Raw genomic sequence first — 24914 nt, forward strand, 5'->3', positions numbered from 1 at the left:
GTCAGCTATTGCTGCATCGCCAGATATACCCTGCACATTTTTGGCCACGAAAACAATCAAATCTTTTAATATGAAAAAAATTCTTCAATCACAGAAGCATGCACAGCTGACATCAGATTAACTGATTACCCAATTCATGGGGAAGCTCATGACAAAATACTGCTATGGATGTGCTAATTCCTCCGGTCAAGCCAGCACTGAAAGCTGCTCCTGAGGGGGCAAGAGGGAAACACAAAACAAAACGCAACAAAGGAACAGTTATTTTCAGATTGGTTATTTTCAAGCAAATCCATCAGCAGAGACAATAAATGAGAGCTTTCTTTGTTCCGAGTTTTGTAACGTTAACCACAGGAGCTGTGTTTTGAATATCTGTTCTTAAATGTTCTGCCCTACGTTTAAAGAAAGGAACTGTGCTGTCTTTGGAATCTGGGAAAATATGAACAGATGAGAACGCCCAGGAGGCTACGGTCGGCTCTTTGACCCTTTCCTCCCGCATCTGAAATTCAGGCTTAAAAGCCAGCTCCTATCTTACAGAGCAATCCCATGTGCTGTCTGCTCAAAGCTCAGTCCCACTTGGTTGTGGATGTCTTCTTCCCAGGTAAGTGGAGCCTAGGATTGCAGCCTTAGTGACTTCTCTGTGGCACCAAACCAAAAGCAACATTCTCTTTCGGTGTGTCAGACCAAGAGAGCATCAAACACGATAAAAACAAAGACACACGACAGGAGTGAGACCTTGGTCAGCTTGCAAAACCTGCAGTAGCTACCGATCTGCTACTTGAGCCATGTTCAAGGTGCTCCTATTAATACATAAAACCCTTAGCAACCTGGCAACCGTTTACCTGTGAGATTGCTTTACCCCAATATGCTGACTTGACTGCTTCCATCTGCAGAACCGGCACTGCTACAGATGCCATATAATACTCGTTCTGCATTTATAAGAAATCAATCATTTGAGTCTTTTGCAGCTCCCTGTCTGCTGATACCAGGCAGGTTGCCCTCACTGTGCTCTTCTGGGCACCTTGCTAACATCTGTAGAATGTTGATGACCTTTATCCTTTGTTGCTAAAGACTCTCCTCCCTGGAAGAGAGGGGAGTGGTTGTGGGCGGGAGCCCGAGCACCGCCCCTAGCAGGGGGCGTTAGCCCCCTGTCTCCACCTCTCCTGGCTGGCGCCCACGCCCCTCGGCAGGCACCCAACTAGGTGCCTTCGAGGGGACGTGCTCAGCAGCCTTTTGCTGCAGCGCCAGCCTCTCCCCGGCCTCATTCTTCGCCGTCGTCTCGTTCTGTCCGATGCCTGCTTGGCGGGAGGCCATGGCACGACCCTCGGTGACATCAGGGGTGAGCCTATAGTTGGATTAGCATCAACAGGCTCCACCTACTGGTGAATAAACCCACTTGTTTTAGAGATCCAATGCCTAAGCCAATACCTTTTCACTGCTGTAATCAATAAAGTTGTGGTCTTTCCTTGCCCATTAACCTTATATCACGTGTCCTTGTGTATTCATTTCACATTGCGGGGGTCGGGTCCTCAAACCACAATTTTAAGGGTTTTTTAAAAAACTGTTTTGAATAGCTGTGTTTATCTGTTTTTACCAATCATTTTGGTCCCCCCTCCCGCCCTTTATAAAATCACTTTTTAAAAAAATCAAACATAAAACAATAAAATAAAACAAATAGTGCACTCAAAATGCTAGGAATGGCAGCTGAAAGCAGAATGCCTCTCTTGACAATTTAATCATCTCCATGTGGGATCTATAGCAAGGAAGATTAAGAAGATATAACATGTTTTTCAACTTGTCTGAGATATCAGATTGGGGTGGCTAAGGCTGACCACCTAAATAGCCAGTGGGTTTGGCTGCCTATCACAGGTAAGAATCACAGGGCTGGGTTTGCAAATGGAAAGAGAATTGGGCTGGGTTTGTTTCGTTTCTTTTCAGATCAAATGATTAGAACAGGTGCATGTAGGTGGGCTGCTAACACACTGCTACTTCTGTAAGCTTGTTTTCAAGTAGTCTTTAAGGCTCCTGTCCCTTTGACTCACAAGGGAGCAACACCACACAGCTAATTTCCTTGGAACGGCCTGTGCTGGGCCGGCTGAAATGCAAGCGCCTGCTCCATGCGAGATCTGATGATACGGAAGCCCCAGCTATGTGGTCAGTTGCTGGGGCTGGAAGAATCAGCAGGACCTCCTAACCTTCCACCAAGGGAGGTGCCTCCATCGGTAACAATTCTCAGGAAGATTCCATCTTGCTCCCCGATAAAAATGCACACTACCCAACTCAGTGGTGCCGTTTCTTCCAAGAGGCCCATGCCCCTCTCAATAAACTAGGAGAAGCTCTCCTTCCTGTTATTTTCCATGATGGTAGGTAACTGGTAGCTACAGGGTGGAAGGTGGTCTGCCATTTCCATCGGAAGTGAGCAAGATTTTATTCCACTGTGTTCCTGCTACACAAAGGAGCAGATAGCATGGAGTGGATCTATCTACAGCAGGGTTTCCCAAAATGTGGGTCTCCAGCTGTTTTTAGACTACAGTTCCCATCATCCCTGACCACTGGTCCTGCTAGCTCATGATGGGAGTTGTAGTCCAAAAAAAAAAAAAAAAAGCTGGAGGCTTTCCAAGCAGAACCTTCCCTCTTCCCAGCAGATTCCTTCTTCCCCCTTCCTCCTCAACAAAGACAAAGCCTGTTTCATTTCCGAATTTTCTGTAGAGAGCCTAGCTATTTTAGGCACTAGCCGTCAATACTATCATGCTACTGTATTTTATGCAGTATAGCTAGCGGCAGAGAACACACCCCAAAGCACTTACCAATGGCCAGCCCGTCGCTAAAATTGTGGATCCCGTCTCCCATTATTACCATCCAGGCTATGTTCGCTATTCCAGTGTCTTTCAGGTCTTTGCCGGACTGGCAGTGTCCATGAGAATGGTGGGAGTGTTTGTGGGACCAAATGTGGTTGTGCTTTCGAGCTACGATTTTATCCTCTCGGTGGTTGCTTTCGTACTCCACGTCGGGGCGATCGTTCTCCTGGACGCCATGGGATACATTGTTATGGGAGTGGAGCATACTGTTTTCCTCCTCTGTGGACAGGAAGGTCTTTGGCAGGGAGTCAAGCTGGCCGTCCAGGTCAGTTAGTTCTGTTTCATTAAGTCGATCGTCGGATAAAACAGAGTCATCTGCTCCTGTGTTGAAAGAGCCAGAGAAACACAGGGTCTTAATTAGGGGTGACAATGGGGCATCGATTAAGACAGAGATGCCGCCAATACTTACCCGCAGCACTTAGCATGCCCATCAGGTGCTAAAGAGGTCCAGTTCCTATCTTTTAGCCTTTTGGCAGTGTACTTTTTGAAGATCAGCCCTGACAGCAACATGTAACAGCACAACAAGGGTAACCATGAATTGCAACTTACAGGCAGGCTTATTTTAGCCGAGAAACTGTGGCTGGCAATGTTTCTTGTGTGCTTGTGCACGCACACATGGACATGTATGAAAAGAGAAGAGCAGCACGAATGAGATGATAAAACTCTTTTATATACTGAAGATAAACAATGCTAAAGTGTCCATGTACAAAGTGGCACCTGCCTATGCATTTGTTTTCATTAAGAAGCTCAGGCGAATCCCTGAATGGAGGACCCTGAATGCTGCTGCTTCAGGCTGGGGAGAAGAAGAGAGATAGAGAGGAAGACCAGCAAATCCATCTGCATCTCCTTCTCTAGCAACCTTGAGGGCTGCGGGTTTTGTCAGAACTGGGAGAGATACCAGCTGTGCCTCATTGCTAACCTCCTTTTCTTTCTTTCCCACCCCATTCCTCCGCTGTTTTGATGAACTGGGGGCTGGGGAGGTTCCTGCTGTGAATACCTGTGGGTAGCAATTCATACCACTCAAGGTGAGAGCCTAGACGGGCTACAGCAGCGTCTTTCAGATTTGGCCCTCCAGCTGTTGTTGGACTACAACTCCCATCATCCCTAGCTATGGCACACTGGTTGAGAACCAGTGAATCAGTTGATTGGGCAGCAAATTTTTTTAAAAAATAAATTCCGAAGGGGGAAGAAAAAGGTTAAAGAACACTTCTTCCAAAATGGTACCCCTACTGTGACGTAAAGGTAAAGGGACCCCTGACCATTAGGTCTAGTTGTGGCTGACTCTGGGGTTGCGGCGCTCATCTCGCTTTATTGGCCGAGGGAGCAGGCGTACAGCTTCCGCGTCATGTGGCCAGCATGACTAAGCCGCTTCTGGCGAACCAGAGCAGTGCACGGAAACACCGTTTTACCTTCCCACCGGACTGATACCTATTTATCTACTTGCGCTTTGACCTGCTTTCGAACTGCTAGGTTGGCAGGAGCAGGGACCGAGCAACGGGAGCTCACCGCGTCGCAGGGATTCGAACCGCCGACCCTCTGATCGGCAAGTCCTAGGCTCTGTGGTTTAACCCACAGTGCCACCTGCGTCCCCTACTGTGACGTACATCGCCTAAAATGAAGAAAGAATGCAAATCTATGCATATCTAATTGGTTTAATTAATGGGCTGGAACTTGTAAGATTACTCAGCTAGTATTCCTTTATCAGGTGACAGCTCTAGTCATCAATTAAAGGAGATTTACTGACTAAGGTTGAGACGGAGAAGGAGGGAGAGACTAAGCCACGAGGCCGGATTAATGGTCATACAACACCGTTGTCTCTGCAAAGGCTGCGTGAGCACAGACAGGCTGATAATGAATGGTATACCTGCTAGAGGCTTGAGCTGAAGCCAGTCAGCATCCGGCCTGTTTAGCTTATGATCTGAAAGTTTCCTTCCAATTGGCGAATCATCGACCTTCTGTTTCTTCTTACACCACTTCTGTTTAGTCTGAAAAGAGGCGAAAGGAAGGGGGGAAGAAGGCACCTGGCAGTTAATGATTTACCTGCAACAGGGATGGCGATGAAAAAAGGCAAAAAGAACATGTGAAGAGCTGCAAGACACAATGACCAACCAATGCTGCGGCCCCCTAAAAATATACGCCCCCGCACCACTGAGGATGTTAAAAAACAGTGGCTCGGCCGCTGATTCGTCCAATGCATCTCATTTCTCAGATTCACGCAAATCTTGCAGCTACATCCCTTGCAAAGATTCTTTGCCTACATTTTCTTCCCCATGCATAAAGGTGCTTCAGTTTTTAAATCAGCCCAGTCCTTCCCCTCCTATGCAACTCTGTGCATGTGGGGGGGGGGGGATTCCTGATTTTCTAGGGAAGCTTCTCCTCCTCCTCGCTGGATTTGCTGCTCCTGCACTGGGCAAACCACAACAGGAGTCTCCTTTCATAACAACACGAGGCTTGCATATTCAGGTACCCATGATAGCCAATGGATTTTTATTCCCTGGGTTCCCAGCACACAGGCTAATTGTGCTCCTGTGGGCAATGACCAAGCGCAGTGTTTCCAGTGCCCCAGAAGCACCTCTGGCTGCAGGGGAGGAGAGAAGAGGGACTCAGGAGGTGGTCTGTAACAGGGATGCTGAGCCTGTGTGCTCCTCCGGGTGCTGTTGGGACTCCAGCTCCCATCTTGTCCCAGCCAGCTTGGCCAATGGTCTGGCATGATGGGAGTTCAGCAACGTATCTGGGAAGACCATGGATTCCCCATCCCTGCTTACAGGGATCTTGAATTGTGAGCATGAGACAAGAAGATGAGTTGTGCCTTCTGTCTTGCGAAGGGTTTATTCTCCTGTTGTGTTTCTCACTGTACAGGACAGTCTCCTGCAACCTGGTGTTGAACGACTTCATCCCTGACCCTTAGGCAGACTGGTTGGGGACGATGGGTGTCGGGAGTCCCAACAATGTCAGAAGGACACCAGGTTCAGGGAAGGCTATTATAGAAGAACTCTCACTGCCATTTCTCCAGTTTTCAATTGGGGATACTGAAAACTACCCGATCCCCCCCCCCAAAAGGCAGCAATAAGTATTTTTAGCTTGTACAGTTGTACCTCGGCTCCTGAACACCTTGGGAGTCGAATGTTCCAGCTCCCGAATGATGGAAAACTGTGAGTGAGTGTTCCGGTTTGCAAACTTTCTTTTGGAAGCCGAACCTCCGATGGGGCTTCTAATTGGCTGCAGGAGGTTCCTGCAGCCAATCAGAAGCCGTGCTTTGGGTTTCCGAACGTTTCGGAAGTTGAATGGACTTCTAAAACCAATTCGTCAACTTCCGAGGTACGACTGTACTTGTATTGTCAAAAGAAGAACACTGAAAGGTTGAGTGAAAAGTTTTTCAAGTTCTTTGCGCCCTGATCAAAAGGCTCAGGTGCCCAAGCGGTTGGGATTTGCCCCAGTTCTAGTCAAATAAAAATTAATTAAAAGGCAAATGTTCAAAGGAAGACAAAAATGTAACACATACTCGTAACTTAGAAATCAGGCTAGTTTGACTTAAACACACACACACACACACACACACACACACACACCCTTCAGGGAATTGTAACACACCAGCTTTTTCTCCCTCTTTTATTTAATAGCTCCTTCGTCTTGTAAAAGACCAAACGCATGTAAAGACAAATAAGCTTCAGCAGCTCCCTCCTATGTTGAACACACTCTCTGATCCCAGCAGTTTGGGTTTATAGTAACAAGTCTGCCTGGGGAAGCTGCTCCTCTTTCGCAATCCATCTTATGACCGCCTGAGCTTCTGACAGTCTAAATCCCAATCCCTTTACCCTCTGGGAGAACAAATCAAGCCTGTTCAACTTCTCGGGGCTGACCCCTTCACAACACCCTTGCACACAACTGCTTGCTGCTGCTGCAGCTTCTGAAGCTGGCAAATTCCTAGGACAGATCCACTTTGCCCTGTAAGTTTCTAGGGGCGATAAAACTGCGAGGGGACCAGACAATTAGCCTCTGACAAGAACAAAAAACTAGACCGGGAGCCTGGGAGAACAGGGTGCAGCCACAAATAGCTAAGCAGTAGGGTGGTTCTTTGGTAAGGAAGTGCTAGTGGAGGAGATGAATGGGACTCTTGAAAGCAATACAAAACAAGAGATTTACGCAGGAAAGGAGCAGAGTGTTGATCTTCCCTTGCAGCAGAAACTTTACTCCTCAGGGATGTTTCACAGAGCAAGGGGTAGCCAACGTGGTGCCCACAAGATGTTGCTGGGCTGTAGCATACTCGCCAGCTACCGGCCACGCAGGTTGGGGGGGGTTGGGTTTGGGGACTCCCAGCCAAGTCAGGAGGGCACAGCATTGACTACCCCATCTTGAGGAGTGTGAGGCAGTCAAGCTGGAAAAACAATTGAAATCAACAACCTAGACTTGCCCCACACCAAAGACAGTGATTCCATCAGTAATTGGGGGGGGGGGACCTTAGTAAAAGAGCAATATACCTTCCACACAAAGGCATACCTTGGATCCCAAACACCTTGGTACTCAGATGTTTTGGCCCCCAAACACCACAAACCCGAAAGTGAATGTTCTGGTTTGCGAACATTCTTTGGAACCCGAACGTCTGACGGGGCTTCCGATTGGCTGCAGGAGCTTCCTGTAGCCAATTGGAAGCCGCGCTTTGGTTTCTGAACATTTTGGAAGTCAAACGGACTTCTGGAACGGAGTTCATTCGGCTTCCAAGGCACAACTGTCATTGGGTGAGGTTGGAAAGCTTGCTCTGTTTTAAAAAGGATGGAAAAATAATACTTGCTGCACAGACTGTTGTTTGCTTGTCTCACTGGGCATCGTTCCAGAAAGACACAATAGCCTTATATATTAAAAAAAGCTTTAAAACAGATACTCATCACTCAAGTCATTTTCAAATGTTTCCAAACTTTCACAGGAAGAGCTTTTTGCATATTGCCAAGTTTGGATGTTAAAAATGCTGGATCCACAACCGTTCTGTTGAAGAGCACGTGACTTCTATGCCTAAAGTCACATGTTCAACCTCCGGCACTTCCACTTTAAAGAAACCCAGGTCAGAGGGTCTGTATTTCATAACTCAGAAAGCGGCTACCAGTCAGGGCCAACGATAACTGGACTAGATGGGTCAGTGGTGTGATTCAGTGTCACACATACAGCAACCAGTCTGTTTGGTTGCTAACATTAGAACCTAGTGTACGGTCAGTGGCAACAAAATCTTTCTTGGGTTCTGCTGACTGTTTAAACCTGGATACCTGCCAGCATTCAATTTTATTGGCCAGACTAGGTCAGCAGGCAATTTTGCACACTTTCCATTAATGGCTTCGTTTTTAAGAGTTCAGACCTACTCTTCTCCACATCTTCATTGCACACGAGCATGGAAGAGATGTCAAAACATACCCTTTGTTTGTTGTAGTGCTTGAACATTCGTATGCAGTGCTCGATGATGAACAGGAGGTAAATTCCGCCCAGGGCCACCAGCCCTTTCAGCACAGCATCATACTCTTCTAGGAAGCCCTGGACCGCTCCTCCGTTGCCGTGGGAATGGCCATGGAGATGCTGGTGCTCGTGGTGGTGCTCATGGTTCTCGTGGCTGTGGTTGTGTGCCCCTTGCGACTAAGGGTGGGGAAGAGAAAGACATGCGGTGAGCACCTTCCAAAGTAAAAAGCCCTTTACAACCAGAAAAGAAACGTCAGGTTTCTCTTTCCCTCTCGCACACAGAGTGCTCTGCTCTAGATCAGCCTGAGGGTCCATCTTGGAAGGGCCACCGGTCAGCGGCAGAGCATTCAGAGGGTCCCAGGTCCATTCCCAGGAATCTCCAGGTCGGGTAAGGGAAGATTCCCTGCCTGTAGTCAGTACTGAGCTAGATGGACCAATGGTTTGACTCTGCGTAAGGCAGGTTCCTGGGTGGCGCTGTGGGTTAAACCACAGAGCGTAGGACTTGCCGATCAGAAGGTCGGCGGTTCGAATCCCCGCAATGGGGTGAACTTCCGTTGCTCAGTCCCTGCTCCTGCCAACCTAGCAGTTCAAAAGCACATCAAAGTGCAAGTAGATAAATAGGTACTGCTCCGGCGGGAAGGTAAACGGCGTTTCTGTGCGCTGCTCTGGTTCGCCAGAAGCGGCTTAGTCATGCTGGCCACATGACCCGGAAGCTGTACGCTGGCTCCCTCGGCCAGTAAAGTGAGATGAGCTCCGCAACCCCAGAGTCGGTCACGACTGGACCTAATGGTCGGGTCCCTTTACCTTTACCTTTAAGGCAGGTTCCTATTTCCCTATTTCCAGCCTCCCCCAACCAGAAGCTGTTGGACTACATTTCACAGAATCCCTGACCATTGGCAATGCTGGTTGGGGCCGATCAGAAACTGCAGCAGCATAACATCAAGCAGGCAGTGGGAAAGGCTGGTCTACTCTTGTTTTTATTCATTTCTTTTTTGAAAGCTGCCATCAGCAGACAAGTTAGCGGAGGCAACACAAGTTAAATGTGTGGATGCTTTTGCAAGTGCTTAAGGAGCTTTCGATGGAAAGGGAAGACACACAAGAAGTGCAAGGGATGGGTTAGAACTCACATGTGGCAACAGATGAAGCAGCGCGTCTCCGCTCATTGTTCCTACAGCAAGAGCGACCAGGAAGGTGAGGAGAAATTTGAAGCACCCTTGGTTAATGATAGGAATCAAGATCACACCTAGCAAGGACAGCAAGCTAATGACTGTGATAGAAATGATGCCACAAATCCAGGCTGTGGAAGAGGAGAGGGGAGAAAAAAACAGAAAAAAACGTCAGGAAGCTTTTAAAGACATCAAAAGAACATTAAAAGTAATTGGTTACTGTTCAAAGGAAGGAAACTCTCTCTTAAGCAAAATGTGCCTACTATAAACTGAGATCTGAAATGTAAACCATCACGATGCATTTTTCACCATCTGCACGACAGGATTTTGTTGTTGCCGTTATTATTTTTTAATCCGTATGATTTTGGTTACACGCACCGTAGAAATAATCTCCGGGGTCAAACTGTAATCTTGTTATAATACTTAGTGCAAATTTAACTCTACCCGAAAAGCTTCATTAGGGCAAATCCTAGAATAAATGGGATACAGAACGGCAGGTTTCGCCGCCTACTTCAAACCCAATGAAGACTGAAAATTCTGGGCACAGAACTGACACCACCTTTAATAGGGGATGCCTTATGGTGCAGCAAATGGCTGCATCCATTGCCTCCGTCTGTCACAATTCCTCCCAGCATTTTTCTCATTTTACCACAACAAACCCTCTCTGTTCCAACACAGCACGTGAGCCTTTCCTTGAGGACAAGCAACCCTTCTAGAATTTAAAATCTATAGCCGTAATTATCACAAAGCATGAACTAATTTGAAAGCTCCTCTTGCATGCTAGCTTCCCAGAACTCCCACTCACCCTGAAAACGGCGACGTGCACTTTATGAAGCTGACTGAAAAATGACACTTAAAACAGACCTTCAGAGGTAGCCAACCTTCTGTAAGCAAGAAGGTCTTTCCCTTCCCCTCCTTGCACCCTCTCACACCAACCTCTCCAGAAACCAGCGGTTGCTGCAGATCATTGTGTACTCGATGTCTCACATGGCTACCATGGATGAGAGAAAATATGTGGGACATTGTGCTTGTAGCACTTCAAGGTTCCCTGTCCCCTTGATTTCAAGCAATCACATACAGTGGTACCTCGGGTTAAGTACTTAATTCGTGCTGGAGGTCCGTTCTTAACCTGAAACTGTTCTTAACCTGAAACACCACTTTAGCTAATGGGGTCTCCCATTAGCTGCCGTGCCGCCAGAGCACGATTTCTGTTCTCATCCTGAAGTTCTTAACCCGAGGTACTATTTCTGGGTTAGCGGAGTCTGTAACCTGAAGCGTATGTAACCCGAGGTACCACTGTATTCTACTGTGGATCTATATTGCCCCCGGTAGTCAACTGATCTCTCCAACCCTCTGAAGAGTCTTTTTGGCAGTACGGGGGGCGGCGGAGAATGGCTTGAGCTTTAGCTTTGGACACAACCAACACACTGCAGAATGCAATGGAAGCTGAAAGTGGGAGCAGGTAAATCACTCCTACAGCTGCTGCCCAACACAAAATCCCTTGTGACAAGTTATCCGCATGTCAGAGAATGGCACACCCTGATGGAATATTCAGTTTTACATGTCGCAGGGGAAAGGGGGGGAGGAAGAGACCCGATATGGCAGCGCTGCTTCTCCTGACAGCATCTAGCTCAACATTTAATTATGCGGCACTTTCCAACACCAGCTTGTAACAGAAAAGTAATGGAATCAACAGGACCCATGCATCTAGGCCAGGGTTTCCCAAACTTGGGTCTCCAGCTGTTTTGGGACTACAGCCCCCATCATCCTTAACTAGCAGGACCTGAGGTCAGGGATGATGGGAACTGTAGTCCCAAAACAGTTGGAGACCCAAGTTTGTGAGCGAGGTCCTGCATGGGTCCTACTGCCTCCTAAGCTGTTTCCCGGATGCAAGGAGGGGAGGCAACATCATAAAAGCGGAAAAGAAAAGAGGCATAAGAGTGCTTATAACCTTTGGGAAGGAATCCTCAGCCTCATATAGGAAACAATGGGGAGGGAAAAGCCAAGCTGAAGGCTGGCTTGGAGCATCCAGGCTTCAGCCCCCAAACAATGGCAAATGAATAGCTTGCACCCTCAGCTTAAATGAATCCCCTGAGGCCTGTCCTGCAGTTGTTACGAAGGGTGTTTGGTTCAATAGGGGTGCCATTAAGAGGGGGATTTAAATATATCTTTCATACAGCATCTTTGAATAGAAGCATCTTACGCCCAGAAAGCTTACAGGAGGCATGTTATGCAAAACACACAGGCTAGGAAAGAGACAGAAGCTGCCAACAGAAGGGAGAAAATGGGTCACGATCCACTGTGGGCAACAGAAAAGGGTAGGAGAAGTGTGAAGAGGGTGAAGGAGGCAGGAGTCTGAGGAACACTGGGGGGGGGGTGGCAGAGCGAAGAAATAAAGAGAACCAAGGGAAGAGCAGACAAGGGAGGAAGAGGGGTAAAGGAGGAAGTTGGCATCAAAGAAAACACTGTGTGAAGCAAAGCTAGGCCAGAACAAGACAGGGATATTGGGAAGGCTTCACCCTTCAGCCCATAGCTACAGGCCATCTTAATGGCTTGGCTTCATTTCCACATTCAGAGTTACCTTGCTAGGGTAAGTATTCATAAATAAAGATGCACCACTAGCCGAGTGCCAGCAATTATTTCATTTGTTAGCAATTAAAATAAATAAATAGAAAGCAGCTCAAGAACAGTTAAGTGTTTTTAGCCGGAGACTGCGATGGAGGTATGATAGCCATCTTTCAATTATCTCAAGGGCTGTCACACGGAAGATGGAGCAAGCTTGTTTTCACCCTGCTCTGGAGGCTAGGACTCAAACCAATGGCTTCAAGTTACAAGGAGATTCCAACTACACATCAGGAAGAACTTTCTGACAGGAAGAGCTGTTCAACAGTGGAAACATCTCCCTTGGGAGGCTGTGGGCTCTCCTTCATTAGAGGTTAATAATAATAATAATTTATTATTTATACCCCACCCATCCGGCTGGGGCCCCCCAGCCACTCTGGGCGGCTTCCAACAAAGTATTAAAATACAGTGGTCTGTTAAACATTAAAAGCTTCCCTAATCAGGGCTGCTTTCAGATGTCTTCTAAAAGTCTGGTGGTTGTTTTTCTCTTTGACATCTGGTGGGTGCCACTACTGAGAAGGCCCTCTGCCTGGTTCCCTGTAACTTGGCTTCTCACAGTGAGGGAACTGCCAGAAGGCCCTCGGCGCTGGATCTCAGGGTCCGGGTAGAACGATGGGTTAGATGGACATCTGTCATGGATGCTATAGTTGAGATTCCTGCATTGCAGAGGGTTGGACCACATTGCCCTTAGGCTCCCTCCCCACTCTACAATTCTATGATTCTGTATGACAGATCATTTTGCAAATGCAGGATTGTGCTTGAAACTCACAAGCAAAATACATCGCTTCCAGACATCTCCTCGGGACTGCAACATACTGGAGTAATTTTTATTTGGGCTCTAAACAAAACAAAACAAAACAAAACACCAGCTACTCTGAAATGCACCAAAATGTCTGCCACTAATTTTGCAAAATTAGGTCACTTAAAGCATGGACGGTCTTCAAGATTACTTATTCATCGGTTCCCTCCCTCATTATCTAGGCAGAAAATCCCTCTTTTAAAATGAAGCACTCATCTGTGGAAACTTTCTAATTAACTGGGTTCTAAGGCATATGCACGATGACAGGGGTTTCTTTTGGTGTGTCCGGGGTGGTGGTGGGGAGATTGGTTTACACACAGTTTCAACATTTTAATTGGCAGAAAATGCTTAGCAGTCTTTTCAGAAACTCTCCTGGCAATTAAACGAGGGTCAACTCTGGCTAAAACACGTCTACCCTGAGAAACAAATGATTTGCTACCATATTCAGCGTATACAGTATTTGCCGAATCTTTGAACAAAGTTAATGAGATAGTAGCTGTGCCACTAAAGGAGAGTTATACACAACAAGTTAACCTTTCTTAATGATGCCACAGCCATTAAAATTAATTACCGGCAACGCATTGTTTCTGACAATTATTAACATACATCAGAACATACTTAATTTGTGCTTTATTTCTAAGCGAATAAGTGCAAAATGCCTAATCAATAGTCACCATTAGCAAGAGCATTCTTTTCAAAATACGGGCAATTCCTTTCAAGTGATTCTAAGATTACAGCGATTGCACTAGGCTCCAGAAACAGAATGTAGTTGGCAGTTCTGCTATGTATAATGGTGCACAGAGGCTTGAAAATAAAATGCTTGTATCTTTAAAAAATTCAAAGTATGTGCCACAGTGGTCTACCTGCCAACCTTCAAGCATTCTTCATGCATGGAGATGGGATTCTATCAGGAAATCTTTCCCTGTTCACACTTTTTACTTCCACCTTTCTGAGTCACTGGAAAATGCCAGTCTTGTCCCTGTGTACACGGATGGGCATGCAAAGCCCCCCAAATTCTTCCGAGAGGTGTACCTGGTCGACACGGCCATACTTGACTGGAGGGATCCACTATCCACGTCAACCGCTCCCGATTCCATAGTGTTAAAAAGCAGGGGACGATTCCATTGTGAAAATGACAGCTATTGCCCATCATTATCCTTGCTTTTGCAAGAATTAAGATTACTGTGGGATAGCTCAGTTGGTAGAGCATGAGACCCCTCATCTCAGGGCCATGGGTTTGAGCCCCACGTTGGGTGCATTGCAGGGGGTTGGACTAGATCAGGGTTTCCCAAACTTGGGTCTCCAGCTGTTTTTGGACTACAGTTCCCATCATTCCTGACCACTGGGTCCTGCTAGCTAGGGATGATGGGAGTTGTAGTCCAACAACAGCTGGAAACCCAAGTTTGGGAAACTCTGGACTAGATGATCCTTGTGGTCCCTTCCAACTCTACAATTCTATTTAGGGAGAACAGATTACCCACAGAGCAATCCTAGCAATCTCTACCTGAATTCAATGCGGTTTAATCCAGGTAAGTGGGGCTAGGCTAACATCCTTGGCGAGCAAACCACTGTGTTTGTTTATGCTCCCTATTTGTTTTCTCTCTCATATCTCCATCGCTACTCTTAATGAATCGTCCCGATTTGGGACTTGAGATCTGACTCTTTGACAACTCCCTTGAGTTGTCTTTCTCCTGCAGGCCAGACTGTGTTTTCATGCTACACCAGAGCTGGGAAACTTGATGCCTTCCAGATCTTGCAGGATTACAACTACCATTGTTCCTGACAGTTGGCCATGCTGGCTGTTGGGTCTGCTGGGAGTCCAAATCTTTTTTAGAGGGCTGAATCTTCCCCAGACATGTGCTACACACTTTGCTCAAGTAGAGTAAGGGGGTGGGAGGCAGGGGGCAAAGGGAAACAGGTTCAAGTTACTTCACTCGGACATTAGCTGATACTAACCTGCCGCTCTTGAGACTTCCTCTTGCTCAGAAGCTAGGGCGAACGGAGAGGAGATGTTAAGTATGCAAGCTGCTGTGCTGTCTTTGCCTTCAAGCTATTCGGGCCTCTCTCTCCACAAACTGGCTCCACCCTATTCTAATTCAGCAGACTTGCTGATTTCAGAACACCAAGTTACTGCTTGAAAGAAGCCTGCAAAAGCTTGTATTCTAGTCCAATGGACTTAGGTTTGGTAAAAAAATTTTTTAGAAAGCATTAAGAAGATCTCAATTATAGGGTACTACCCTGAGCTTATGAACCTATACGAAATGCATGTAGGAAAACAAAACCTGCCAATTCTGGGCAACTTTAGGTGCTCTATTCTTAAAATGTTAGTCGTGTTCAGGCATCTGCTTAAATTTTGGCATTGGGGCAGGAGTATCCATGCGATGTAACACCACCTGGGGGGGGTTAGGGCCCACCTGACTTTCCCATGTTGAGCAGGTTAGATCTGCAGGGTGCTTTTACTTGTGTTCACTTCAACGCCAGCAGAAACCTTCAGACAGTAAGTGACCCTAAAAAAGCAGGGTTCCCCCATCATGTGGAAGGGTTCTATTTGCATTGAAGGTAACATAAACAAACAAAAAACACCCTGCAGCCTTCCCTGCCTGACAAGAGGTCAGAGCCGATGCCCATGAAGACAATGGGGGCCTGAGTTGCATGCACAGCCCCATCCCATTTAATAATCACAGATTTAGGTGAACACCCAATCACAGCTATTGTGCATGGGTTCCTCGTCTGGAAGTCCTACTTATGGAATCATCACCCAGCTACAGGTAGATGAGTCTATGCTGGAGCAGAAAATTGTCACCCTGAAGAGGTCAATGCAAACAGCTGTGACTATGTCCAAAGACCTCCCTCAGTTAAAGAATTACTATTTTCTAAAGGCCGTTAGCTCATTTTGTTCTGTGGAGCAAAAGCTGCCAACTCAGATAAACCTTTTAGCCTCATCAAGAACACGGGCATGTCATTGCCACAACTGAGAGCTGGTACCCACCAGATTGGATCGTGTCAAAGGTATCTTTTTTGGGGAAATGCTTTTGATTAGTCACTGATGGTATGTGAGGCGTTCTGATAGGGTTTTTCTCTTACTGAAGAAGAACAGGACATTTTAATGCCACCATCATCAGAGAGATGTCTGAGGAGGGGATATATTGATTGAAAATGTATTGTATTGTAACTGTATTGTAACTTTTGAATACATATATATATATGAGAGCTGGTACCCACAAAATTGTTACCCTGTAATGTGCAGCGCAGGCAGACCCACACCATACATTTGAAGCACATCCAACACGTTTAAAGCCCATTACATACACCAAAGAATCCTGAGAACTGTAGTTGGCCACCCCCTCAGAGAGCTACAGCTCCCAGCACCTTAACAAACTACAGTTCGCAGGATTCCCTGGAGGAAATCATGTGTTTCAAATGTGAGCCGAATGTGCTTTAAACAAGCACTGTGGATCTGTATTTTAAAGGTGGTGACTGCCTCTCTGTGGGAAGCGATTGAAGCGTAGCGGGCTAATAGATCAGAGGATTTTGTCTGCACAAAACAAAACTGGCTTGCGTTGGCGTGGAAGAAATCTTCCAATCTGCGTGGCAAAGCCACTGTGGAACAAACAGCCGGCTGTCTGGAAGCAGATGCATCAGGGGACCCTTTTAAAATAGAAGAGTTTCATGTGCAATGGCCCTCGGACAAAGGATTTAAAAAACCAATACAGTGGTACCTCAGGTTAAGTACTTAATTCGTTCTGGAGGTCCGTACTTAACCTGAAACTGTTCTTAACCTGAAGCACCACTTTAGGTAATGGGGCCTCCTGCTGCTGCCGTGCCACCGGAGCACAATTTCTGTTCTCATCCTGAAGCAAATTTCTTAACCTAAAGCACTATTTCTGGGTTAGCGGAGTCTTTAACCTGAAGCGTATGTAACCTGAAGCGTATGCAATCTGAAGTACCACTGTACTGTCTAATAGATGGCTGAAGGCGCATGGGCTGGTCGCCTGCAGCAGGGAATGCTCTGTGTGAACAAATGTCAACAAAAACTGTGATGTCCTGGGGCGCACAGGAGTCCAGCCTGAATCTATTATCACAAAGTACTGCAAACCTGAAGACTGTGTGGCCCAATAGGCTAGGATGCTACCCTTCTCTCAGGAAAGGCGTGTCTTTCCTCTACTCAAAGCAGTGAAGTTCAATGGATGTCAGAAAGGGAGGCTTCAGCAGAAGCCCTGAAGTGGAAGAAACAGTAATTCTACGGAACTCATATGCCTGTTCAGAGACAGGAGTGAAAGAGGTGGCTTCTGGTATTTAAAGTGGCCTGACTTTGACCATAGAAGAACAGCAAAACAAAGCTGTCACAATGTGTGTTACTAACTAAAGTGTCTGCATCAGATCTTTACTTAACAATGCGAAACATCATTAACAAGGCTGAAATAATGAAGCAAAAATGCAAGTTCTCCCCGTTTCTTTGACACGAATCTTATCACAAATCTCCTCACCCGATGCGCCAGTTTTCTCCATGTTCCCAAGCGATGCATTTCTTCCTTTATTCAAGTCTTCAATCACCAGATCTTCATAATGTTTAATACAAAGTCTCCTGTCAATCTGATACAGCAATGCTGGGCACAGGTATGTAAACAAGCTGGGGGAAATGGGAGAGGTGGGATGAAGGCCGTAATGCGCTAGCAGCTGAGTGAAGTTTAAACACTGCAAAAAAGGAAAGTCAGGAAGAAGGCAATTATTAACAATGGTCAGGATAGTTCCCGTTTGGAAGCAAGGGGGTTGTACAAAACACAAAAGAGTTAAAAAGTTAAAAGGAGAACACGCTCCAAAAAGGTGCGAAAGAAAATGGAGAATTTGGCACAATAGTAGGAGCGAGAAGGGGAAAAGCCATATTAAGAAAGGCATACAGTTTATTGAAGAACATTAACAGTAGAGGAGCAAAGCAGAGAGAGAGAAAAGAGAGAGCTGAGGGACCTCTCCATCAGCTCAGCTGACAAATAAGCAACTTTTTGTTCCTCCTCTTTTTAAACTCTTTCCACCCTAGCTGGATCTGTACCTAAGAGCGAAATCCCGAGTTTGCTTTCTTCTCTTTCCTCCCAATCCCTTTTCCTTTAGCATTATGTGTTTAAAGGCTGACCACACACCATACACTCAAAGCACGTTTAAGCATCATTAGCTCTCCTGAAGAATCAGGGTTAACTGTAGTTTGCTAAGGGTTCTGGGAACTGCAGCTCTGTAGAAGGGGTAAAACTACAGTTCCCAGAACTGTTCGGGAGAAGCCACGTACTTTAAATGCATGGGGTGCACACAACCTTAAACTGTTGAGACTGAGGGCATAAACTGTATTACTATCATAGATATGGGAGCTGGAGAGTGGGGTAAATGTGTCAATTAATTAAATGAGTACCCATTATTTTATTTATTTGTGTCTGGTGTTTCTCAGTTAATCTGTTGAGAATTTTAAAGATTAAACCAGAAATTATGTGGACACAGCGTTTCTTGAAATCCTCCCAGAGGAGCAGAAATATAGTTTGGGTCTACCGAAGATGAAATACTAATTATTACAGCTGGAAAAAGACACAGGAAAAACCTGATCCGATGGTGGAAGAAAAGTTTCTGCAACCTGGGAATTTGAAGCCATGGGTTTTTAGCCTTCTGTATTTTATCTGGGTTGTTTTAATTAGTGTAAGCCACTTTGCATCCCAGTTTGGGGGAAAGACAGAGAATATAAACGAATGATAATGGCAATAATAATGTCTTTACAAACCTGGTTTTCAAACCTGCGGATCACTGTAGCTGGACTGTTTTCACACACTAACAACACATCCTGTAGAATTCTATCGGTTATATCATATCTGCACCATCGGAATGAATTTCGGGAACCAAAATACTTTCTCTGTGCAGCCCAAGTAGGAGCAGTGAGCAATGTTATAGTTAATTGCTGCAGCTTATCTTCACTTACCCCCACCCCACTGCCTGCTCACGGTGGTGAAGAACATCCCTACGTTGTGAACGGTCCGTGTCACCATTAAAGGAAAAAAAGGCAGGAATGGGCCAATATATGTGTGGATTGTCCCTGGATCAAGTGACTTTTCTTCTCAAAGCTCTTAACCTAGCTCAAGGTTGTCATCTGAACTAGGCAGATGTTTTAACTGACAATCAATCGGTCAGTCCATCATTTGAAAAACAAGGCTTTAGAGCAGTGGTTCCCAACCTTTTTTTAGCCATGCCCCACCTAAGCATCTCTAAAATTCTGGTTGTCCCCCCCCCCCCGTGACATATGTTGATGATGATTCAAAAAGTGAACTCCTATTCCATGTGGAGGAAACCTAAAAGACCATTAACTTGGTCTAAACAAGCTTCCAAACTGCCCCCCTTAAAAATCAAATTGCCCCCCTTGTGGGGCATGTCCCACATTGGGAACCACGGCTTTAGAGCCATCTCACCCCAAAACGGCAACCAGACATTCCGTTTCAGGAACTGTAACCTTGGTTTAAGGAGCTATTTGGCGCCTGGTTTATGTATATCTGAGCTTCTAACATTCAGCCATCGGCATACAGTGGTACCTCCGGCTGCGAACGGGATCTGTTCCGGAGGTCCGGCTGGATCCCGAGGTTTCTGCAACCTGAGGATCACTGTTCTGCGCATGCGCGCGGGGCACTAGACAGCTTCTGTGCACGTGCCAAAACCCGGTCCGGTACTTCCGGGTTTGCCACTTTCGTAACGTGACGTTTACGTAACCAGAGGGTTATGTAAGCTGAGGTGCTACTGTACTGGTTCTTTTGCCTGTGTGCTACTTTGCATCCCAGGCCTTCTCAGGCTTAACACTGACCTCTTCGTGGTGGTGCTCATCTCCATTATGGTCCTTGTGAGGGTGTGTTGAGAGGACGGCACGCTTCCTCATGCCGATCTGCCCGTGCTTCCTGCCACGGCGATGCCCGTCTCCACTGGCGGGATTCGGGTCTGGATGCCCGCGGGCAGGCGAACGATCACGATCACGCTCGTGCGGGTGCGAGAGGGCCGTGTCTTGCGCATGGCCGTTTTTGTGAACCCGGTTGTGTCCGTGCTGCTTGGCGGACTCGTGGCTGGGAGTAAAGCCCTGTGCCGCCTCCACCGAAGCCCCGTTTCTCTTCTTCCTTTCCTTCCGTGTCCTCCTGTTGTCTTTGTGCGACTTTTCGGGCTGCTCTTGAGTCATGTTGGTCTCCGTCGAAGGTTCGTGGCTGGGCCCCCTGTGGTCCTTGGCGCTGGTGGAATCGTTATGGGAGTGGCGAGTACCGTTGCGGCCGAGGTGATGGAGCCGGCGCTCGTGGTGCCTGTGGTCATTGTGGTCGTGGGTGTGTTTGCTGTCAGATTTTAAAGATGGCTCCGCTGCTTCCTTCTCGGGGTCGCATTTCCGCTTTCTTTTGGCAGGTCTTTCGTTCATGGTCTGGTTCTCTGAGTGAGTATGGGAATGAGGAGGGTGGTGGTGGTGGGAGTGGGAATGCCGTCCTTCTTGTACTTCTATTGCATCTAAGTGAGAAACATGATTGTGGCCAATGTCCTCATGATTTATTTCCACTACTTTCACTTCTCCCAGGCCCAGGCTCGTCAGCAACTTCTCCAGGCCGAAAAACGAGAGTGTTCCGTTTTCGCCGTAGCGGTCAAAGAGTTTTTCAATGTAGTATTTCTGTTTCTCTTCAGCCTTCTCTGAGATCTGATAGTCATTGTGGTTGTGGCTGTGCGGCTGTGACGCTGCGGTTGTGACCTCGGCACTTTCGTCGTGTCCATCTTCGTGGCAATGGTGGCATTGATGAAAGACAAACGTTAGCAAGCAAATGAGGCAAAATTGTGTGTGCATGTGTACCTTCATTTCTGTTTCCTGAAAGAAAAGGAAAGAAAACACTTGGCTGTTAAATCTGACCCCGAAGTATTTCTGACAATAAATGACTTCAGAGCTGCATGGTTTCTGCAAGATCCCATACAAACCTTCAAAACCAAACCAAACAGCAATTACCTTTCTAAACCACCACCTATTCATTTGCAGTAGGCAAAACTTCTCAAGAAAGCCTTGCAATTATCTTTACGTTTGGAGTTTCTTAGAAGATTTTTACAAGGTGTAAGTAAGGTTGTTAAGGTATAAGCTTTTCTAGGCTAGCATCTATGTTGTCAAAGGTATCTGGAATCTAACCCATAAAAACTGGTAACACAAAAGAGTGTATTTTTCAGTATTTTAAGGTGCCACTGGACTCTTCATTGTTTCTTTGGCAAAACAGACTATTACAGCCATTCCTAAAAAGTGAACTGGAAATGTACGTTCAAACTCTAAGCCATCAAAGCACTTTAACTATAGTAAAGCAATCAACATTTGAAGTCTCTTTATAGTACATTGGCCAGCCATCCATTTCTTTGATGTCACACGCACCGGAGGTTCAAATAAAAACCCTCATTACAGGAGGAGAAAATCACAGCTCTCCTTTTATTTAATTAAAAGGTCTAAGGATCAAAGCAGTTTCGACTACAGTAGAAAGCAAAAGTGAGAGTGAGTCATAGCTTTTCTGCTAAATGCCCGTTCATGAGAACACTGCACAATTCTGAGCCCTGAAGTGGCATTATTATTTCAATACTCCAAAACTAAGATCCTTGCAAATTATACTTTCTCCCTCTCCCTCTCCCTCAGTCTGTCTTACACTCACACTGAAACACTCATAAACTGCATAGGTGTACATACTTACTACAGAAAACAGGCTCTCCCAATCAGCATTTTGAACAGAAAGTTTTCAGAGGACTTCTTCTTCAAAACTCAAGACAGCAAAAGGCACATCGACCACTTACCTGCTCCCATTTTTATAAGCTCAGAATGACGTTCCACTAACCTCAGTGAGGTTTCCATGCTGCCAATATGTAAAAGCTGGAATTTGTTCAAGTGAAGACAGCATCATTTACGAAAAGGTTCAAAGGTTCAAGTTTTGTACAAAGTGTTAAATAATGCCATTCTGGCAGACCCCAGGAACAAACAGCGAATTGTTTGGTTTCCCCCCCAGTTACGTCTCTTTTGTTATCTTAGACATAAGAAGACAAAAAAAAAATCCATATTGAAGAAGGGATGCAAAAATATATATTAACTTTTGGACGACCCTAGGAATTTAGCCACAAGGAAATTCCAAGGAACTCATGAGGAACAGAGGAGGGTGCCAGCTATAATGACACCCATCTACTGATTTCTAAATGCAACTGTTCGTCTAAGAAGCTCCAAACAATGTGGTATCTTCACAACAATCTTGCGAGGTTGAATTAGCTGAAAAGCAGCAAGTGATACAGTGAAGTGGAGATTTCAACCTCCAGCTTCCGTAGACAAACTGGCTGCTCTAAGCTCCAGTCTACAACATGCTCATACGCGACACTATAAATTGTTTTGGTGGATTTTGTTTGCTTTTATAGAAAATAAAGCAACTGGTGCATTTATTACGACTCGCAACTTGCACGTGTTTAACTTGCGCCATCACAACTGTATGCGCCTTGCAGCCGGCCTGCAGCAATTGCACAAATTAAACGCACGCAGGGCGGGAGAGAACCTCAAAAACTCTTTGTACGCCAGGTTTTCCCGTCACAGAAGGTCCCTGTAAGCCCTAAGACTTGCTTGCCAGGCTCTGCTGGGACATTTTAATGCATAATGGCTCTTGCCTTGTAAGGATTGGACTGGGTAACTGTTTAACCTCCCCACCCAGCTTCTATGAATGATGTGAATGGGCTATTTCTGAATATGGCATAAGACAAATATCATACTAGCAGCATCACTTGGGCCTGCCTTGAGTGTACAGGATCAAACAACAGGGCTGGGTGGAAATCCTCCTTCTGAAGCACATTTCACTCAGAGACAAAGGAGTAGAGGAAGATCACTGCAGGGGAAGGAGGAACATATATTCCTTTTCTTGCCACTGCTGCCTTCCTTGCATGTACTTCTCAGTTGGGTACCCCAACCACTGCAAGGCATGCAACGAAAAGGGAGAGGATATTGAGTCAATGGGTGAAAACAGAGAGAATTCACCATGGCATATGAGTCCTCCACCCCGAGCCCAGAAGGAGTCCCAATTTGACCTGCGAGGCCTTTTCCCAAAAGCCTCACTCATGCGCCCAGCAACTGAAATCATGTACTGTATGATGGCAGGCCAATCAAGAACCTTAAAGTGTGCACCCGACTGTTCTTTGGTAAATGGGGCTTGCGTTCAGCACCTTTTTAAATGTGCCACCAAATGCCAAGTCCTGGTTCAGGAGCTCCAGAGAACAGCCAACTCCTGCTGAAAGCGGGGTTTGCAGCCGGAACCACTTGCAGAAGAAAGTAAATACAGGGCAATTTTGTGCAGGGGTTCCGTTCCCAGTCCCCATGCACAACAGTGGAGCATGCATAAGCAGATTCTGTCCACATTCCTCCTTCTTCCAGGTCCAAAAGAACCTGCGTGGTGGCAATCAAGAGTGTAGTCTTATTTGTTTCCTTTAAAGCAGGGTGGATAAAAAATAAATCAATCAGATTTTTAAAATTTAAGTTAGATTTTTAAAATAAAATGCCTTTGGAGGAAAAATATTTCTAAAGATAGTTTTCTATTTAAGTTACATTACAGTCCAAAGGCTATTCACCAGGAAATAAGGATTTGTTTTAAGTTTTTCTTGTGTGCTAAAACTCTGTCTAAGTTTTTTTTTTGTTTAAAAACAACAACACGTTTTGAAAGGGTTAATCTCAATACTATCTGCACCTAAGCTAACTTCTGCTTTTGTGGTTAAGCAGCTAGCAAAAACCGCAATTGCAAGCTGTGAGCTACTTCCTCTTTGCAATTACTTGAGCTCTGCAAACCAGGAACTACTCTCTGCACATGCTCTTTGCTGCAGTAACGCAAGAGAAGAACACACGAACAAGGGAAGGAGGGGCGTTTAGCTAGCCATATGCCATATAAGGAAATAAGCTTAACCTTGCCAGCTGATTGGAGAATTTGAAGAGGTGGGAAGAGATGGGCAGACTCTCAGGTATAAAGATGCTTGTTTATTTGTATCTATGGGCCAGTCTTTTGGGAACGATCCCACTGGCCACCTCTGTGCACAGATTTCAATAAAACTTTTTTCTCCAAAGAAGAATCTTTCCTGGTGCTTTTTGCTCTCTCTTCGGCCCTGGGGACGCAGGCAAACGATTCCCTGGCAAGGATAAGGCTTCAGCCTTCATTTTGGTGCATTGGCCGGAAATTGCCCCACCCCAGGGGGCCGGGGAGGGCCAGGCCCGACCTAGGTGAACAGCCCCGGACCGGCGTTCGCGGCTCCAAGTGCGCACCCCTGCCTGTTCGTGGGGGGAGCCGGCCACACCGCTCCGGAGTGAGACACCTGGTCGAGGGAGAAAAGAGGACGGCCGAAGGAGGGGTCCGCAGCGGAACAGGTAAGCCCTAAGGGAAAGGGCGTGGTAGGAAGCCTGGACAGCTTCACCTGGCTGTGAGCAGTAGAGTGCCGCCAGAAAAGGGATAAAGGGTCTGGCTGTGAGCAGTAGAGTGCCGCCAGAAAAGGAACAAGGGAACTGGCCGTGGCAATAAGGTGCCGCCCCGCCAGACAGGGACGGGAAAAGGGAAAAGGGGAAACAGGTGGCAGTGGAGTGCCGCCAGTAAGGTTGGGGAAAGGGGAAACAGAGGGAAAATTATTTTGGTGTGTTTTGTGTGTTGCATGTTGGAATTATATTAGGGTGTGTTTTGTATGTTGCATGTCAGATACTCCAGTGGTTGAATTGTCAAGTGTGGGCCGGGGCTTAGCGTCCCCTTGGCCGAGCGATTGCAGGGCTGTGCATTTCTTAGCAACGCGAGTTCGCCAAGTCACAGTCTGTAGTGGTTGGTGTGTGAAAGGATCTTAAGCCCGGTTAGGAGCGGAGTATCTGAAAAAAAAAAAAAAAAATGGGGTCTGGGGCAAGCTAACGTAGTCCTCTGAAATGCTTTTTAACCAACTGGAAGGCAGCTACGAAGCATGATGATTGGGTTCAAATTGAGAAGAGAGAGGATGTGAGGTTGATTGGCCCACCCAAGGAACTAATTGGCCCTT

General features: G+C 46.4%; 1 protein-coding gene across 3 annotated transcripts in view; it reads right to left on the reverse strand.

The window, feature by feature from the left end:
* Positions 1–24914, reverse strand: part of SLC39A10 (solute carrier family 39 member 10) — a 58017-nt gene that overhangs the window by 7468 nt on the left and 25635 nt on the right. For 2 of the 3 annotated variants that reach the window (XM_053360519.1, XM_053360500.1), the window contains 8 exons: positions 19705–20730; positions 17369–17576; positions 14838–14870; positions 9422–9591; positions 8256–8471; positions 4720–4840; positions 2805–3176; positions 130–210 (listed from right to left, as the gene is read on the reverse strand). In XM_053360519.1, the coding sequence (XP_053216494.1) occupies positions 130–210; positions 2805–3176; positions 4720–4840; positions 8256–8471; positions 9422–9591; positions 14838–14870; positions 17369–17576; positions 19705–20721 (2218 nt within the window). In that variant the 5' untranslated portion in view covers positions 20722–20730. The remainder of the gene's footprint in view (positions 1–129; positions 211–2804; positions 3177–4719; positions 4841–8255; positions 8472–9421; positions 9592–14837; positions 14871–17368; positions 17577–19704; positions 20731–24914) is intronic. The other variant, XM_053360510.1, reaches the window with a different exon arrangement.

This window comes from Podarcis raffonei, chromosome 1, assembly GCF_027172205.1.
Source record: "Podarcis raffonei isolate rPodRaf1 chromosome 1, rPodRaf1.pri, whole genome shotgun sequence".
Lineage (NCBI taxonomy): Eukaryota > Metazoa > Chordata > Lepidosauria > Squamata > Lacertidae > Podarcis > Podarcis raffonei.